The sequence below is a fragment of the Vigna angularis genome, chromosome 8 (assembly GCF_016808095.1).
Source record: "Vigna angularis cultivar LongXiaoDou No.4 chromosome 8, ASM1680809v1, whole genome shotgun sequence".
NCBI classification, from domain to species: domain Eukaryota; kingdom Viridiplantae; phylum Streptophyta; class Magnoliopsida; order Fabales; family Fabaceae; genus Vigna; species Vigna angularis.
The window spans coordinates 3,956,316-3,975,827 of NC_068977.1; the positions used below are offsets into that span (position 1 = coordinate 3,956,316).

A 19,512-nucleotide genomic window follows, 5' to 3' on the forward strand; every position below is an offset into this window, starting at 1 on the left:
CATATGCAGAGTAGTACTAACAGCACCGAACGGTCAAGGACCGTTCAATGACGAACGTTCATTATCATAGGAAAATTCATATTTTACAGTTTCATTACATCTTACTCATCTCTTAGCATAAGCTTTCATATTTTCAAATACTCATATCATAGTCCATTTCATAGTTCTCATACATCAACTCATAATCAAAATCATATACCAAAGATCAAATAATACAGATTTCATGCTTCATAAAACTCATATAACGTCATACAGCACAACACATACACAAGAATTAAACTTAATAAGCTTCCCTTACTTGGATTCGTGACTGAAACGTCCTAACGTATGTTCTTGATTCGTCCACTACAACTTCTTCCCTCAGATCACTCAACTCTTGTGAACTAAAACAATTTACAGAATCAAGATTTGATTCAGACAAAGTGAATGCAGGTAACCAGGTTTGGTTTTGCATGAAACCTAAGAACGAACGACTAAGGGAAGAAACTTACTAGCTTCAAACTTGAATTTGTTCGGTTTAATGGAAAGCTTAGGACGTCGGGATCTCTTCTACGGTCTCTGAAATTTGATCGGAGAAAAGGAAAGTGAGTTACGGTAGAGAGAAGATGGAGGTTTTCTAGAGAGAAGGTGGAGAAATGGAAAGTCAGAATTTTGGGAAGAAGAAGGTGCATGCAGAAGAGTGGGAAGAGGGTTTTCAGAAAAATCATTTTCCCTTCCCACGTAGGACGAGCGTCCGTTCTCCTGCTGCCACTTGTATTCCACTAACTGATTCCAGATTCTTGTTTAACGACACTTGGCTTCCGTGTGCAGAGTTTGGGTGCGTTTTTAATGAAATCTGAACAGGGTTTGGGCGCATTAAATGCGACTTAACAGGTGGGGTTTGGGTGCATAATTACGAGGCATTACACTCACTCATACAGAAACTTCACGTAATTGATCACGTAGCTGGTTAAAGGGTGAACAGTTCCATCCATTACAGTAGTTTTAGTGGCATCTTTTTCAACTGCTTCCTCAAAATCAACAAAGGTTTCTTGGGCAGTTTGAGCTAATCTCTTTGACAAATTTATTGCAGCTTCTCTCATTTGCATGCCTTACTTTCAAAAAGTTTCTCAATCTACATCATGTCCCAATTTTGTTCTTAGAAAAATATAATTTAGAGAACCTAGATACTATTTCAAGCTACTCATAGTAAAAGTTATTTTAAATAGAAACAAGTGATGTGTATAATTCTAGCAAAACGAGTATTGAGATGTGGAGTTTATAATACCTCTGGTTGAAGCTCTCTCATTATCTCATACATGTCTAAAAGAACAAATAATTTCTCAGGTGACCTCTTACTTTTTGCAACAGCCTCTCCAAAACTAAGAAGCATAGCCACACTACTAGCAGTGACTTCAGCAAAACATTGAGATTTCAAAGAGTCCACACCATCAAATATTTGATCACAAATTTTCTTCTCTCCAGCAATCAACAATTTGACCTATTCAAGTAAAGTTAGAAAAATGCAAAGAGCAAAACAAATCGAAAAAAATTCGTATTCATCTTACAGAAATCCTCATGTAATGAATCCAATTGCCAATCTTTGCCTCCAAAACCTCCCATTGCATTCTCTGAACGTCATCCTTACTCAACCTTTCGACACCTAACTTCCTAAGACTTTGTTCCAGGACTGTCGCTCGGGTTTCTCTACAAATTTTGGAACATAGATCAGAAACCGTACTTGACAAAAAAAATTCAAATATATTTATATTTTTAGGCACATATGAATGCAACTACTTCGTCATTCGATTATATGGAAAGAAACAAAAATTACCTGTATATTCGAAAAAGTTGTTGTTGATGACCAGCTTGAACCATTTGTTGTGCTAAATCATGTAGCAAAGGTATGACTCTTGGTGGAATGAGAGTTGGAAGTGCGAAAGTGACAGCTTCTGAACTTTGTTTTCCGGAGTGGTTTCTTCCACCACCCTCACTTTGCTTCCCAGAATTTGAGGGCCTTAGGGAGTTTGGTAGGCACTCGAAAAGGCGATCAAGGTTCCACAGGTTTACTGAAATAAAAGGCTAGTTTTATAAATAAAAAATAATATAAGGATAGACTTTGTTTACTTTAGCTAAGGATGTCAGCTTCATTCGTGTTGAATTAGTATAATTTAAATTTAATATTTTAATTTATATTTGACTACTTTGGGTTAGTCAAATTTGGATATTATTTGATTAATGTGGACTTTTTGAATTGCAAATTTATATAATGAATTATGATTTTATATAACTTATTACTAAGTTTTGTTAAAATAGTATCATATTAAAAATAAAACTTAAAATTTAAAATATTATATATTTATTTTAGGATCCACATAAAAAATCAAATCAAGTGTCTTAAGAAAATTAAGGAAATACTTGACGAAGAAGTTGAATACATACTTTTAATAATGCAAATACAAGTAGACAACAGTTTTGGTAAAACTTCAGTAAGTAATGGTTACGTATTAAACTACAAACTAGAATCAAGTTTCTAGTAAAACATTATCAATCTGTTTGCCTTTAGTACATAAAAATGATATGTATTTGTCTTTTAGGCTTATGGGCCAATTGAATAACTAAAAGAAATAGTACATAAAAATAATACGTATTACCTTTGACACTTATGGCCTATTAAATTAAATAACTAAGAAATTAATTGGTGAAGTGAGTTATATATGCAAGCCAAACACTTTAAATAACTTCATATATGTTATACCTATTTAACCTAGACCCTTTTCTTCAAACTATCCAGGTGAAATTCCTTGTGAGAAATTTCAACGCTGAAAAACTATAAAGCAAAAATGTTAGGACTTTTTATCTTGAGTTCAGTTAATAGTGGTTTTACGTGAGAAGATAAGAGCAAGACTTGATGAGAATACCATAAGGAACTTGAACCAAACTTGAGAAGCAATAACTTCAATAATTTGTAGTTTGTTTAGCCTCGAGAAACATAGTTTGCACATAAAAACAACTTTATTAGAAAGAACGTTTTCTAAAAGCATATTTGAATAAACATACTTTTAGAATATAACAAGATTAAAAGTAGTGTATGATTAGATAGTGATTTAAAGGGGTAACAATACTAAAAGTTACACATGATCAGAAGATTTTAGATATTGTTAAATAATGTGTTTCAAGAATTAAACTCGCTCCAGTGGTTAAGTATTTCAAATTCAAATAGCGGGTCGGAATTCTAAAAATAAACGTAAAAGGTAATTATAGAAAAGATTCCAGACGATTTTAAAAGTATTGTTATCATTTATTTTCAGTTATAGTAAAAAGAGTTTTTTTCCTAGTGGATGTACAAGTTTGTGCTAAGAAGGATGACAATAAAAAGGTAAGAGCAAGATATAATATAAGCATGTATTGATAAGTGTATAGTATAAAATATTAACCGAGTGGTTACAAACAACCAACCGGATATTCAGGTAATCTGTTTATATCTTATTCTGTTTATATTTTATTGGGCTTATATCAGCTTAGGATCCATGAGGTAAATTATAAATACAAAGCCAGGGCCAAAGGCCAGGTACGTTCCACTTACGCATTACTCACTCTACGCTACTCTCAAATACTCAATAGTGAAAATCATTCACTAAACATTCAACCAAGAGCCGAGGCTCCTCAAAATCACACGCCTAACTTGAGCGTCGGAGTACCTTTTGCAGGTACATCCTCCCACGTCAAGAAGGAGACCGATCGGTTTGCGCCAACACCGATCGGCCAATAGCAGGAGTTTGGAAGCGAGCGAGCGGCCCAGACACGTCAACAGGTTAGTCTCTCGGTCCCAAAACTTTCCACCGAAACATTTTGGCGCCCACCGTGGGGCCGAGCGTCAAACCCAATGATGACCACGAGGAGCATGGAGGAACAACAGAGCACCAGAAAGATGATTAGAAACCACAAGAAACCAAGACGAGCGTTCGGTCTCGACATCACTATTTCAGATCAACACCAGAAACTTTCGACAAAGTAAAAACTACAGTAGATGAATCATCATCTCTACGTGAGACGTCGTCAACAAGATAAGTATTTTTTGAAATATGAATATTTCATAAAATATCTAATTGATAATAGATATTATAACAACTATTTTTATGTTAAATATATAGTATAATCCATAATATATTATATGATATATGATATATAATATAGTACATAACTATAAATATAGTTATCTAATTATTATAACCGAAACATTTTTTGGCATGATTAAAATAGTCAAAGAAATTGTTGTGTTAGAGATAATTATCAACAACAATGTTATAAAATCTCAAGACGGTTTAGATACCTTGTTTATTATATATGTTATTTATTCGGTGCAATTCATAATATCTGGTAACCGAATCATTTATTATACGGTTATATACCATAATATATATCATCATGAGAATTTTAACAAGACAACATCTTGAAAAAATATATATCAAAATCCACGCCATCAACTATGCGAGTGCAGACTAAGATCTAGTCATAAACGGACTTCATGCTTAAAGTATCATGGAATTCAATTAACGAAGGAGAGGTCTCCTATTGCAAACACTGATTGCCAATTTCGTCAGCAAAGTTCATAATTAACGATCAAGTCCAAGACCGAGCGGTAAATCCCTCTCGGGAGAGATGTAAAGCCCTCTCAACGATGAACGGTAAATCCCGTTCACTAGGAAACACTCCTAACTCAAAGCAGAGGTAAAACCCTCTCAAAGCCGAACGGTAAAGCCCGTTCCCTAGGAAGCACTCCTAGGTCGAAGACCGAGCGGTAAATCCCCCTCGGGAGAGAGGTAAAGCCCTCTCAACGACGAACGGTAAATCCCGTTCACTAGGAAACACTCCTAGCTCAAAGCAGAGGTAAAACCCTCTCAAAGCCGAACGGTAAAGCCCGTTCCCTAGGAAGCACTCCTAGGTCGAAGACCGAGCGGTAAATCCCCCTCGGAAGAGAGGTAAAACCCTCAGACGAATGGTAAATCCCGTTCACTAGGAAACACTCCTAGCTCAAAGCAGAGGTAAAACCCTCTCAAAGCCGAACGGTAAAGCCCGTTCCCTAGGAAGCACTCCTAAGTCGAAGACCGAGCGGTAAATCCCGCTCGGGTAATGTCGAAGGTCGAGAGGTAAAACCCTCTCGACAAATGTCGAAGACCGAGAGGTAAATTCCTCTCGGTTCCTGTTGAAGGACGAGCGGTAAATCCCGCTCGGTTAATGTCGAAGGTCGAGAGGTAAAACCCTCTCGACAAATGTCGAAGACCGAGCGGTAAATTCCGCTCGGTTACTATTGAAGGTCGAGCAGTAAAACGCTTTCAGTTCCGCCAACGCAGCCTCCCTCAAACTCATCAGTCCTATAGTAACCACGGCTAAAGCCAACCGCTTAACTCGGACTTGGGGGGCATAATGTATAGTATAAAATATTAACCGAGTGGTTACAAACAACCAACCGGATATTCAGGTAATCTGTTTATATCTTATTCTGTTTATATTTTATTGGGCTTATATCAGCTTAGGATCCATGAGGTAAATTATAAATACAAAGCCAGGGCCAAAGGCCAGGTACGTTCCACTTACGCATTACTCACTCTACGCTACTCTCAAATACTCAATAGTGAAAATCATTCACTAAACATTCAACCAAGAGCCGAGGCTCCTCAAAATCACACGCCTAACTTGAGCGTCGGAGTACCTTTTGCAGGTACATCCTCCCACGTCAAGAAGGAGACCGATCGGTTTGCGCCAACACCGATCGGCCAATAGCAGGAGTTTGGAAGCGAGCGAGCGGCCCAGACACGTCAACAGGTTAGTCTCTCGGTCCCAAAACTTTCCACCGAAACAATAAGAAAAAGTAGAAATTAAAATTTGAGAAGACGAACCTATAATTTGTCAAAAGATGTTTGAATTCCTCTTCTAACTTTGTGATAGCTTTGGCAAGCAAGTTATTAGCATGGGTGACCATAGCCTCGCTACTTTTGAAGCTCTTTTTACTACTAAAGAAACGAACATTTGCCCTCAACTGATCAACTGCTCCTAAATAGCTTTCTAGATCCTCGTGCGGCCCTCGAAGTATTTTAGCCTCAGCCTAATAATTAAATTTAAATGAAAATCATGAACAGAACCTTATTAATCACTACTAATTTAGTTGTATTGAAAATGTATAATATAAAGTGAAAATTAACTGAAAATAAATAATAAAGTAAAACAAAGACTCACCATTCGTGTCTGGTCGAATTGCGTCAAAATACCCTCTGCTGCTTTTAGAGTCTTGTTGTGACATCCCAAAAATACAGTCAAAACTATAAATTTAGAAAATCACATTTAATAATTCAGTACAGTTTTCCACTAAAAAAAAAAATCAAAACCGAACGAACGCTCAAGGACGAACGTCCTTGAGTACAGTTACAACATTTAGGGACGAGCGTGCACAACTGCACGTCCATACAAGAGTTTACAATTTAAAACCGAACGTACAAGAAAATCTGACCGAACGGTTTACACAGGACAAATACCGAACGGCTGAATTCAACTTAAACGAAAACCAAAGGTGGTCGAACGACCACTCCATGCCAACAATTAATAGCCGAGCGTCTCACTGCTCGGTCTTCACTTCAACTTCTATCAGGTTCTCTTCATTCAGCGCCTCTTCCAAACGCTCGTCTCCCTCTGCTCACATCCACACGGATGATCATCGCAATGACAAGACGGACGTACAAGAATAATGGACAACACAAGGAAAACGAAAGGGTAAGCTTATGTAATTTAACTCATGCATCAACATATAAATTCCAGCAAACAGTTCATTTCACACATACATATCAACATACGCATTCATCACATATCAATATATATTTTAACACACGTTCGAAATAAAACTCAATACAACTGTCCGGACTGTAAGATTTCCCCGTGTAGCTACGACGATCGCGCACCCGAGTGGTATGGTAACTGGCATTCTCATCAGCTGCCACCTGAGGTTAGTCCGTTCCGTCCAAATTACAGTTATGTGACGGTTCCGTCCAAATTACAGTTATGTGATGGGGACCTCCTGCCATTCCCACGCATGACATACCCCTTCTATGTGAAGACGAGTAGTCACGGAATATCAGGATCGAATCGCCTGCTAAGTCTGGCCACGGTCACACTTTACAAATTCTCATAATCATCCCCGGAACTCTCATTCAACATTCATACTTTCATTTCCTCTCATTTACTGTTCATCATTCACTATTCATCATTCCATAATCATTTTCATCATTCATAAGAAAATCACCAAAAGCCGAACGTTCTGTCCCCAAAGACCGAGGACGAACGCTGTAAGTGAGACCAAAAGGACGCTCGTTCGAATCAAAGAACGAACGGTTTAAGTTCAGAAATGTCCAAGTCTAATACTGTTCATTGGACGAACGCTATTTAGTGGGAAAAGAGAACGAGCGCTCAAAATAATACCGAGCGTCATTTAGGACGAACGCTAAGCTCAAAACCGAGCACTATTAGGACGAACGCTCAGCTCAAAACCGAGTACTATTAGGACGAACGCTCATTTCAAAACCGAGCACTATTAGGACAAACGCTCAGTTCAAAACCGAGTACTATTAGGACGAACGCTCATTTCAAAACCGAGCACCATTAGGACGAACGCTCAGCTCAAAACCGAGCACTATCAGGACGAACGCTCATTTCAAAACCGAGCACTATTAGGACGAACGCTCAGCTGAAAACCGAGCACTATTAGGAAGAACGCTCATTTCAAAACCGAGCACTATTAGGACGAACGCTCAGCTCAAAACCGAGCACCATTAGGACGAACGCTCATTTCAAAACCGAGCACTATTAGGACGAACGCTCATTTCAAAACCGAGCACTATTAGGACGAACACTCATTTCAAAACCGAGCACTATTAGGACGAACGCTCAGCTCAAAACCGAGCACTATTAGGACGAACGCTCATTTCAAAACCGAGCACTATTAGGACGAACGCTCATTTCAAAACCGAGCACTATTAGGACGAACGCTCATTTCAAAACCGAGCACTATTAGGACGAACGCTCAGCTCAAAACCGAGCACTATTAGGACGAACGCTCATTTCAAAACCGAGCACTATTAGGACGAACGCTCAGTGTGATACCGATCACTATTTCGGGCGGACGCCCATTATAAGGCCGAGCCTCATTTATAACGAACGCTCGGTGTGAAACTGAACGACACTTTGAGCGTACGTTCAGTGAAGACCGGACGCCTTCCAGTACGATCGTCCGGTGTAAGACCGAACGCTATTCTGGGCGAACGTCAGGTGTAAGACCGAACGTTCAATAACTTAAAGTAACAGTGCTTGGCCGAACGCTCAAGCAAAGAATTTTAGTGTGAGGACGCTCGTCCTCGACCAGGATTCTTCCCAGATGACAGAATCCCATTTCCATGATTTTTGCCAACAAAACCGAACGGTCAATGACCGTTCAGTAGCGAACGCATACTATCAGAGGGGAAATTTTTCTCATTTCATACCATATATTTTCCAGTTCATTTTTCATCCAAATCTCATAATTTCATACGTTCATATTAACATCAACTTCCATATTTCATACAGGCCAAACTCATGCAAATTCATATATCTCACTTCACCCAAGAATAACGAACGTTCATGTAATCAAAATCACAAAAACGTCATGCATTATATTCATACTGTTAACAACGAACGTTCATGAAATCATTCACATCATTCAGCATATCTCAACATCATGCAGGGAATTAACGGACGTTCACACACACATACATCCAAACAGTTAAATTAAATAAGCTTCCCTTACCCGGAAATGAACGAACGTTCACAGACGCACACAGACGCTCTCCACTCAAATCCTTATCGCCAACGCTCGTTAATCCACTATTCAGACGAACCCCAAGGCCAAACTCAGAACTTCTCTACTCAAAGAAAATAACGAACGCACAACTCAGAATTGAGTTTGCATGCACGAAGAACGAACGTCAGAGACGAAGGGAAGGACTTACCAGCTTCACTAGCCGAACGCTCTCTCTCGGGAAGGCCTGGATGTCGTGCGTCCTTCCACGCTGCCGGATCCCAGAATTGGAGGAGATGAAACAGTAGTTTCTTAGAGAGAGAGAGAGCAGAGAATGAAGAGAGAAGGAGGAGAGAATGCAGAGAGCAAGGGAAGAGAAGGAATTCTCAGAAATGAAGCAAAGAGATGCGTGAAGGGAGGAGTGGAGAATAAGTTCAAAAATCTCAGATTTGCTTTCTTCTCCGCCAACGCACGTCCGCACTCGCCAGCGCACTCCACCACGCCTCTGCCAGCCCATACCGGACGGTCGACCACTCTACAGTTGCCACGCGTCTTCCACTACCGTCGACGCACGTTCTTCCTGACTGCCCATGCCGGACGCCCCTTCTGCAGCGCACGTTCCCCCCATGCCAGTCAGCTTTCCACCAACGTTCCTGACTCACCTCCACGTGCGGCACCTGGCGTCCGTTAGTGGCTGTCAGGCGCTGCTGTCGTCCATGTGCCCTGCTGGTGTGGCGCGTCCTCCTGCTGCCACGTGGACTCCACTACGCACGTTATTTTCTGAGGCCTGACATTCCCCCCAACTACAAAAATTTTCGTCCTTGAAAATTATGACTGAGTCTCGAACAGATGGGGATACAAATCCTTCATGGCATCTTCCACTTCCCACGTAGAATCGCCCGTCTTCTCGTCCCAGACGACTTTCACTAGTCTGAATGCTTTCCTCTTGTAGTACTTGGTGCTGCTATCTTCAATGCGTACCGACTGCATTTTCAGTGTACGGTCTTGACGAAGACGAATATCTTCCAACTCCAATATGTGAGAAGGGTCGGCTACGTACCTCCGGAGTTGAGAAACATGAAAGACCGAATGAAAATTGAATAGCTGAGGCGATAAAGATAACTCGTACACAACTGTTCCGATCTTCCTCAAGATCTGATAAGGTCTGATAAACTTAGGAGACAACTTCTTGGGTCAATAGCTCTCCCTACACCAGTGGTCGGATGTAGTATAAGGAAAACATGATTTCCGGCATCGAACTCCAAGGGTCTTCTCCTCTTGTCAGCGTAGGATTTCTATCGACTCTTGGACGTCTTCAACCTTTCCTGAATCAACTTCACCCTCTCAATCGTTCGCTGAATGAGTTCTGGTCCTGTTAACACCTTTTCCCATTTCTGAAACTAACACCAAGGCGTTTGGCACTTCATCTCAAAGAATTCATTTGCGACCGATCGTCCTCTATTCAATTACTGGACGATCGCTCGTGACTCAAACTTTCAAATCGTTAGTCCGAATGCGTCATGATCAGAAACCAACTCGCGTCATCCACGATGTCTTCCTTTAGTTGACCGAGCGTCACAGATAGATCCACTTCATACTTGTCCGGGAACACCGATCCCTTTGCCCATAGTTAATGAGAACGCGATTGGCGGTCAGCAAATCCATTCCTAAAATCACTTCTAATTCCTTTAAGGGTAGACAGATTAGATTTACCTTATAACTACGCCCTTCACTCTCTATATGACATCTGAAGCATACTGTAGACACCCTAACCTCACCAGCCACTGTGGTTGACACTACCAAGTCGTACTGCATCTCGCGTTCGACTATACCCAATTCCCCAACGCACGCCTTCGAAATGAAGGAGTGTGTCGCCCCAGAATCACACAACACACAACATGGCTTTCCAAATAATAAACAGATACTGGTGACGAACGTACCTGAACTGGCAGCTTCGGCGCCCGTGATCGCATACACTCTACCAACAGCCTGCGTTCGTCCACCCCTTCCTTGTTGCATTCTCCCAGCATTTGGCGGTGTCATTGTCGCTCGTCCGCCCATATAACACTCGCTTTCCCAGTGACCACTTCTTCTACAGTGGTTGCAGTATTTCCCTCCAGTTAACTGAGGACAGACTGACTTGAAATGGGGTCCTCCACATTGAAAACATCTGACCGTCCCTTGTTGTCCAGACTGTCCGGCAACAACCAAAGCTTGAGACCCACTTGAATTCGGTGGCTATACCGGACGAGCATAAGGTACCCTATTTCGGTCCAAATTTGATTTGGACATGATCGACCCCTTAGCTGCTTGCTGCTGTTTCTTTTGTTGCTTTGCTTCGGCCACATTCTTCTCTAACACTTTTGCTCTCTCAACCATGGCAGGAAAAGACTTAATGCAAAGGCTGGATATCAGTACCTTCAGATCACTTCTCAGCCCATTCTCGAACTTCCTACACTGCCACATTTCACTGGTCACCAGGGTATTAAAACGAACCAGATGTTTGAACCTGTTGGTGTACTCAGAAACAGACATATTACCTTGCACCAACTGGAGAAATTCCACTTCTTTGCCGAAACGAACACTATCCGAGAAATACTCCTCATAAAACTTTTCCTTGAAGACTTTCCAGGAAATAGGGCTGTGAGATTCCGTTAGTAACATCTTCGCAGTCGACCACCAATGACTGGCCTCTCCAGTCAACAGATACTAGGAAGAACGGTCAGTTGGAGACCGAGCACTATTTGGACGAACGCTCAGTTGGAGACCGAGCACTATTTGGACGAACGCTCAGTTGGAGACCGAGCACAATTTTGACGAACGCTTTGGAGACCAAGCACTATTTGGACGAACGCTCAGTTGGAGACCGAGCACTATTTGGACGAACGCTCATTTCAAAACCGAGCACTATTAGGACGAACGCTCAGTATGAAACCGAACGACACTTTGAGCGTACGTTCAGTGTAAGACCGAACGCCTTCCAGTACGATCGTCCGGTGTAAGACCGAACGCTATTCTGGGCGAACGTCAGGTGTAAGACCGAACGTTCAATAACTCAGATTGAAAATCTTGAAAATAAACTAAGAGAAGTTTTGGAGAAGTAATACGAACGGGAATACGCACTGCTACATATATATACAAGTACAAAAAGAAAGAAGTTTATCAAATGTACAAGATTTCTACAGTGCCAAACCGAACGCTCAAACAGTGAGGACGTTCGTCCTCAACCACAGAGTTAGTCAAATGACAGAATCAACATTCCAAACATTTTTCTAAAGAAAACCGAACGGTCAATGACCGTCCAGAACGAACGCACAACATCTCATGGAAGGTTCATTTCTCATAAAATCATATCATCTCATTCGTTCATATCCACCCAAACTCTCCCATTTCATATATCTCATTTTATCCAACATCTCATGCATAATATGTAACTTAGTCATATATCATTCTCATTCCATAAAAACGAACGTTCAACATAAATCAAGCATAACAGCCTCATACAATCAAAATAACGATCGTTCATGCAAATCACCCTAGAAACATCATACAGTAAAATAACGAACGTTCATACCATCATTTCATACATCATGCATTACTTTCATGCAGCCAAATAACGAACGTTCACATAGCATACATCAAACCAGTTAAATTAAATAAGCTTCCCTTACCTGGAAAATGAACGAACGTTCACAGACGCACACAGACACTCTCCACAGAGACTCAACTCGCCAACGCTCGTTAATTCACTATACGAACGAACGCCAAAAACTAAAATCAGAACTACCCATTTTGAGGAAAAGACGAACGTACAACTTGCATGCATGAAAACGAACGTCAGAGAGGAAGGAAAGGACTTACCGGTTCAGTTTTCACGAACCGAACGTCCTTCTGGAGTCCTACGTCGAGCGTCCTTCAGCTGCGCCGGAGATACAGATAGGAGGAGGTGCAGTGGTGGTTCCTTAGAGAGGGAAGGTGCAAGAGTGTAGAGAGAAGGAGGAGAGAACTTAGGTTTCTCAGAAATGGAGTAAAGAGAGGGACATGCAGGGGAAGTGGGGAATAAGTTCAGAATTCCCACTTGCCAGCGCACGTTCGCACACCACCAGCGCACCCCATCCCGCCAGCGCACGTTTGCACTCTGCCTGCGCACTCCACTACGCCTCTGACAGCCCACGCCGGACGGTCGACCACTGCACTGTTGCCACGCGTCTTTTACCACCGCGGACGCACGTTCAGTCTGGCTGACACACTGTTCTCCACTACGCCGGACGCACGTTCCCACTGTGCTCTGACTCAGTTGGGCGTGCGACAGCTGGCGTTCGTCGGTGGGTGTCGGGCACTGTTTGTCGGCCATGTGTACTGCTGAGGTGGCGTGCTCTCCTGCTGCCACGTGGACGCACGTTTTCCGAGGCCTGACACCTGGCGTCCGTTAATGAAGTGTCTCGACCTGCGGTCGCCACGTGCGTTGCTGAGGTGTCTCGCTCTCCGACTGCTACGCGGACTCCAGCGAATGTACGCCATTTTCCAAGGTCTTACATGAAACAAAAAAAATTACAAATATATAAATATTTACACAATTTTTCTTTCCTAGTTTTTGTTTTCAACTTCTAATATTTAATAAATTAAATTTTGAAAATTAACAATTTAAATAAATTGAAAACTATACGAAGTTAAAAAACATGAAAAAAAATTCAAACATATAAATACATATCTTCTCCGTACGAAAACTTATAATTTCCTTATTTTCCCTTTTTTTATTTTAATAAAATTCAAACTAAAGATAAAAATAAAAAATCAAAGAATTCGATTCTCAAAAACCAAATTATAATTGATATTTTGGTTAACACTAAAAAAAAGTCAAAATTCGATTCCCAACAAACTGAAAAACCAAATTCTAAACTAAAATAAAAAGTGTGCTATGCAAATATAGTGCACAGTATATTATACAGGTAATTTTAAAATTAATGTGTTAACCGGAGACGTATTCACAGGCAGTTTAATGTTTTTCCCTTTCTCTAATAATTTTGTTAAGTGTTGTTTCACATTATTTGACTATTTAAAGTCATGATTGCACTACATAAAATTCACCAAAATGAATCGTATATGATAGCAGAAAGCTTATAACAACTGACTAAAATTTCTTGGCCGAAAAATATCAAGTTTGAATATGCTAATATTAAACATTTTTTTGGTTTCGACTAGATCCTATAAATGGTATTACGAAAAGCATTTACCTACTGTCATGCTATCCTATGTGTAAAAAGATTGTAGCGTCTAATTAAAAAAGAAAACTTCACAACCAATGGACGATATAGAATCATAAAACCAGGACCTAAGTATTAATATATGCTGATAGCAGTATAAGACAAAACATTCAAACTTGGATTATGCAATCTGCAATTCAACTAACTAACAATATAATAGTTGCATTGAAAGAGTAGAAACAACTGTCAGAGAATACCAAATGTACCAATTTTCTCAATCAAGTAAATCGGAAAGTGCATTTTTCTTAAATGCGTCAACTTGAACCAACCGGTTAGCCACTAATTTGTTGGGAAATATGTTATCAGCTTTCATCCTCTCTCTTATACCATAAGCTGGAACCTTGGCGTTTATATACGCCTGTATCAGAGCTTCGAACTGACTTATTCGAGATGTATAACCAGAATTTCTCATTGCATGAAAAATCTTCTCCGAGTTGTGGACGTCACCCCTTTTTGCATACTGCCATAAAACAGCCATATAGGTGCTAAACATTGGTTGCACATTATACCGATGGATTGCCTTCAGCAATATAGAGTCTGCCTTTTCAACTTCACCTGCTTGGATATACAGTTTCACAAGTGCATTCCAGGTCAAAGGGCCTATATTGGTCCCGCTATCTGCCATTCGCCTAACAAGATCCTTACCCTTCTTTAGCATATTATTATTTGCATAAACCATCAGAAGAACTGAGTAGTTCTTGGAATTAAGTTTCCATTTCTTTGACGCCCTCTCAAAAATTGATTCAGCTTCATCAATTTTCTTTAACTTTCCCCAAGCTTCAACTGCAGCAAGGCAGTCATCAATCCCAGCCTTTGATTCACAAACCTTCCAAATTCTCTCCACTTCATCGGCCTTTCCCAGATTTGCATAAAGACGAATTAATGTTGCACATTGCCACCGATTTTCTTTCAAGTTTTCACCTTCTATCTCCTTCAGTACAGTTTCAGCCTTTTCATTAAGCCCAGCTGAGGTGTAATGTTTAGCCAAGAGTGCCTGAATTTGGATGTCTGGCTCAATCCCTTCCACCTTCATTGTCTCCAGTACTTGCTCCATTCCAGCAATATCATTAGACTGGCCCTTCACGTCTAATAAGATTCTGTAAGTAAAGATACAAGGTTTGACATTCTCTTTTTCCATCAGTAGTAACACATCAGCTATTTTCTTCTTGTCCAACTTCTTGTACAAAAGCAGCAACTGGTTACAAGTAAATGTTGTAAGTGGAAAATCCAAGTCCTTCATTTTGTTGAATATTCTCTCAGCTGCCATCATATTGTTCTGACCAGCACAGTTAGCCAGCAGCGTTCGGTATAATAGCTCACCTCTAAAAGATTCTGGAACACTCTCAATGTATTTCTCTGCCTTTTGAAGGCCACGTAACTTGGCAATCAAATCGAGTTTAGAAACAAAATCTCTCTCACCAAATTCAAGCTTCTTGTTCGACTCTAACCACTGAAAGAGCTACAGCTCCAATAAAGAAAACATTAAAGCATAAAGCATTATATTGAAAAACCAGAAACTTAAAAAAGGTTATTATACATTATCAACGTCAATTCGTAAATTAAACAGATACCATAGTTATTACCACAACAAAGAACACATTAATGGAACAAAACACTCCGTGCAAAACATTGCCTATTTAATATCAACTGAAGGAAAAAATGTGCCACTAAAAACATTTGCAACTCATAAATATGCCAGGCAAAACACAACTACTACCCAGTCCTAATCGTAGTTATAAAATCCTGGAAAGTATGGAGCAACAAACTACAAAAGTTCTAGATAAGTTCAAGAAATTATACAAATTATGTTACCGGTATGCTCAATTCTAAGTAACCAATGAATCCATGCCAATAATACTTTTATCTGAATAGTTTCATCAATATCTGAACTATATGAGATGAAATGAGTTTTTCAAACTATTATCTACTAATGTGAGTTTTGAGAAAAAGAATCCTCCTGCTGATTGTATGGAAATATTAGGCTTTGTAGACTAACATCCCTTTTCTAACGTTATTTTGCTGGAAATGGTTAATGTTTCAGATTTAATAATACATATGTAGTAGTTATTGATGTTGGCATATGTGTTTCAGAGAAGTTTGAATCCTGTTGCAAATAAGACTCTTTTCCCATTCCAAATCTTGACCAAACCTATCTGTAGACACATTCCATGCTCGCAACCTGTTTTAGCACAGTCCATCATTCCATTTTGGGTTTCCGTACACACCTTCTGATTAATTGAATTCTGGTTTTGGAATACTTGCTGGAAATTTCGGCTTTTCTGTACGAGGTGTCTAGTTAGTTGCTCCAAATTTGGTTGTTGTATCTATGAGATCTGTTTTAGAATAAATGGAGACTTTATTGCTTTAGTTTTTGCCTGATATTAATTTTCGCTGAGGGTAAATGCACTTAATCTGATTTACAATTTTGAACATGGTTTCCTCAAATTATTGAAACTGCTTGGAATTATAACTTGGTTATGATTCAGAAAGTATTGAGTATTACTTTTCCACAAAACCCATGAGTATTTGGTTTCTCTCAAGATCTCAAACTCGTTTTAAATACTAGAAGGAATCCTAGGGTGATTTTCCAAAGAAGGAATAGTATGAATGGTATTCACAACAATGAATCAAGAATACACTGTATCTTAGGAGCTTAACCTCCTCCACCTGGTGCTAAGACCGGTCAACACATACAAACTACACAACTGGCTAACTGAAACAATAAAGGGTCCTAATATACAGGCCTTTTCCCGCCCCCTCACTTAACTGATTAACAGTTAAGTGTTCTGTTTCCCTTTTCTCCTTTCCTATACTCTCTAAGTCCTAACAGATTGACTGCAAGATCAGATGATAGCACTGCGTTCAATTAAAATTAAATTCCCAGAAATACTTTCACCACGATATTCACATACCTTTAGACATTTAAATCACCTCTATCATTTTTTCATTGATGAGTGTTACAGCAATATCTAATCGTGTCCTAACTGTCCATATCCTATGCTTTCTTGCAAGACTTCACAGTCCTATCAACGTACTGATTTATACCACCCCAACTCTTCCTCCAACATTCAGTACCATAATACACTAAAACTTGATATTGAGCTTGGTATCTACTTTGTGTTCACAACGTGTGTAGGTTCTTTAAAGAACTATTCAAAATTAAAAATATTTATAAAGTCCGTCTGGAAATATCAGAAAAGGGTTGGTAGCAGAAAACATAGGGATGTAAGAAAAAGATTTGCAATCTGTCACAACACAAGAGTATAAAGAAGGAAAGATAAGCAGAATGGGTGGAAAATGTCAAGCAATAAACTTGAAACGCCAACGGCAACCTAAATTTGTAAGAAAAATATTCGAAACGTTTAACTGGATAAATTGATGGCATATAAAAGCTTCACTAATTTACCTGGAGAGCCCTCCCATACATTTTACGCCTCCGAAGATTGCGCACCGCCAGCATGATCTCCTTCCGACCTAGTTCTTTCCCTTGTTCGACCCACTTATCGAGAGCAGAATCAACCGACAAACCATGAGCTTTTACAATTTCCTTGAATAGTTCCGATTGTGTTTGTCTACCTGGTGATTGTTTCTTGGTTGGACCAGTCTCATCATCAGATAACTCCAGCTCATCATGTAGTTTTTCACTCTCCTCATCCCCATCAGACAAGTCCGCGTCAGATTCATCATTACTCTCACCCTCCAGCTCACCATCATCCTCTTTCGTGCTGCTAGCACCGGCTTGCGAGGAAATCCCGCGCCAGTCAACAGCAAAATTCAGGGAAGCAAGGTCCGTGGAGCAAAACGTATCAGCTGACAGAAATCTACCGTAGGAGATGTCACGAGACTGGTGTATACCACACTCGTTTTCAAGACAAGTGGTAGGCACTAAATTGACACAAGGAGCACGGGTAGCTCCCGCATTAAGCCTTTGGCTCCTACCACAATAAAAAGCAAGCATAAACTAATCAGAAGCAGATAAAAAACACAAAAATAAAATCAACGGTTTGGGATAATCATTAGCCGGTGAGAACCCTAGTTCACAAAAATTGATACAATCAGGCAGTGTGTAGTAGGATTAAACATTAATCATAAGATGGTGGAGAAGAAAGGAGAGTTGGTTTTTGGAGAATCTGTGTCTGAACGAAAGATACTGAGTTGGTTGGTTACCTGAGACGAAGTGAAGCTCGACGGAGTGACCACATGGTAAGAACAGAGTGAAAGAGGAAGCTTGAGAAATGAAATGAGGCTTAAACCCTAGTTAGAAAACCCTCTCTTTTTATATCACCTCGGCAACTCTTCCTAAACCCTCAACACCCTTTTCTTTTCTTTTACCCAAATATCCTCCACACCTTATAAGGAAAACAACTCTTCAATAAATTATCGGTTTAAACCCTTTAGTTGTTTCTATTTACGTGGATTTTTAAATTAATTAAGTTTCTGCCGTTAAATTTAGTTAACGGGTTAAGTTTTTGCATAGTTGGAAGATTAATGTGTCAAATTTTTAAAACGTAAGATTGATGTGTCAAATTTTTAAAACGTAGCATACTGAGAGTTGAATACGTGGCAAGGTTTACGCGTGCGTGGAATTGTAGATCTGAGAAGTGGGATTAGGGTCAAATGCTTCAATTACCACAAATATGGACATTACTCTTATGAGTGTTATGCGGATAAGGGAAAACAGAAGAAACATCAAGGAAAGGAAGCATATGTTGCTCAAGAGGATTCAGATTCAGAGTCATTAACCTTGATGGTAACCACTTCTGTTGAAAGTTCTAGTTCTCATGCTGACTTATGGTACCTAGATTCTGGGTGTTCAAATCATATGACATGCCATCAAGAATGGTTGATCAACTTTAATGCTACGAAGAAAAGTAAAATGAAGTTTGCATATGATAGTACTTTGAAGGTGGAAGGCATGGGAGATGTTGTGATTCGAAGGAAAAATGGTTCGCATGTTGTAATCACTAGTGTACTACTTGTTCCTGACATGAAGTGCAATTTATTAAGCATTGGCAAGTTGATCCAAAGGGGGTTTAAAGTAGTGGTGGAAGACAACAAAGTCGAGCTATTTGATGTTAAGAACCTAATCTTGAGAAGCAAGATTTCCAAGAACAGAATGTTCCAGATCAATATGGAAGCAGTGGAATGCTCTAAGTGTATGGCTTCAGTAAAGGTCAATGATGAAAGTTGGCTGTGGCATTTGAGGTATGGTCATTTGAACTTCAAGAGTTTGCAACAACTCAATATGAAGGAAATGGTTCTTGGATTGCCTAACATCGTATTACCAGAAAAGGTATGTGAAACATGCACGGCTGGGAAACAGACGAGGAAGTCATTTAAAACACATTTAAGCATGAGAGCAAAAGACTGCCTAGGAGTGGTTCATTCAGACATTTGTGGTATGATTGAGGTGCCTACAGTTGCTAGAAATAGGTACTTCATTACGTT

The 19,512-nt window shown here is 39.9% G+C and overlaps 1 protein-coding gene, 1 long non-coding RNA gene and 1 pseudogene across 2 annotated transcripts; all 3 read right to left on the reverse strand.

The window, feature by feature from the left end:
* Nucleotides 1–908: 908 nt before the first annotated feature.
* On the reverse strand, nt 909–3,569 carry LOC128193675 (exocyst complex component EXO70A1-like; annotated as a pseudogene).
* Nucleotides 3,570–6,398: 2,829 nt separating this feature from the next.
* LOC128193600 (uncharacterized) lies at nt 6,399–13,287 on the reverse strand. The gene is made up of 3 exons (XR_008244948.1): nt 12,662–13,287; nt 12,472–12,549; nt 6,399–6,666 (listed from the first exon to the last, which is right to left on the reverse strand). It is a non-coding gene; the product is annotated as an uncharacterized LOC128193600 (long non-coding RNA).
* Nucleotides 13,288–14,114: 827 nt separating this feature from the next.
* LOC108344565 (pentatricopeptide repeat-containing protein At1g80270, mitochondrial) lies at nt 14,115–18,388 on the reverse strand. The gene is made up of 3 exons (XM_052867536.1): nt 18,232–18,388; nt 17,471–17,999; nt 14,115–15,523 (listed from the first exon to the last, which is right to left on the reverse strand). Exons 1-3 carry the CDS (start codon nt 18,264–18,266, stop codon nt 14,279–14,281), a joined length of 1,809 nt encoding a protein of 602 aa, XP_052723496.1. The 5' UTR covers nt 18,267–18,388; the 3' UTR covers nt 14,115–14,278.
* Between the last annotated feature and the right edge of the window lie 1,124 nt (nt 18,389–19,512).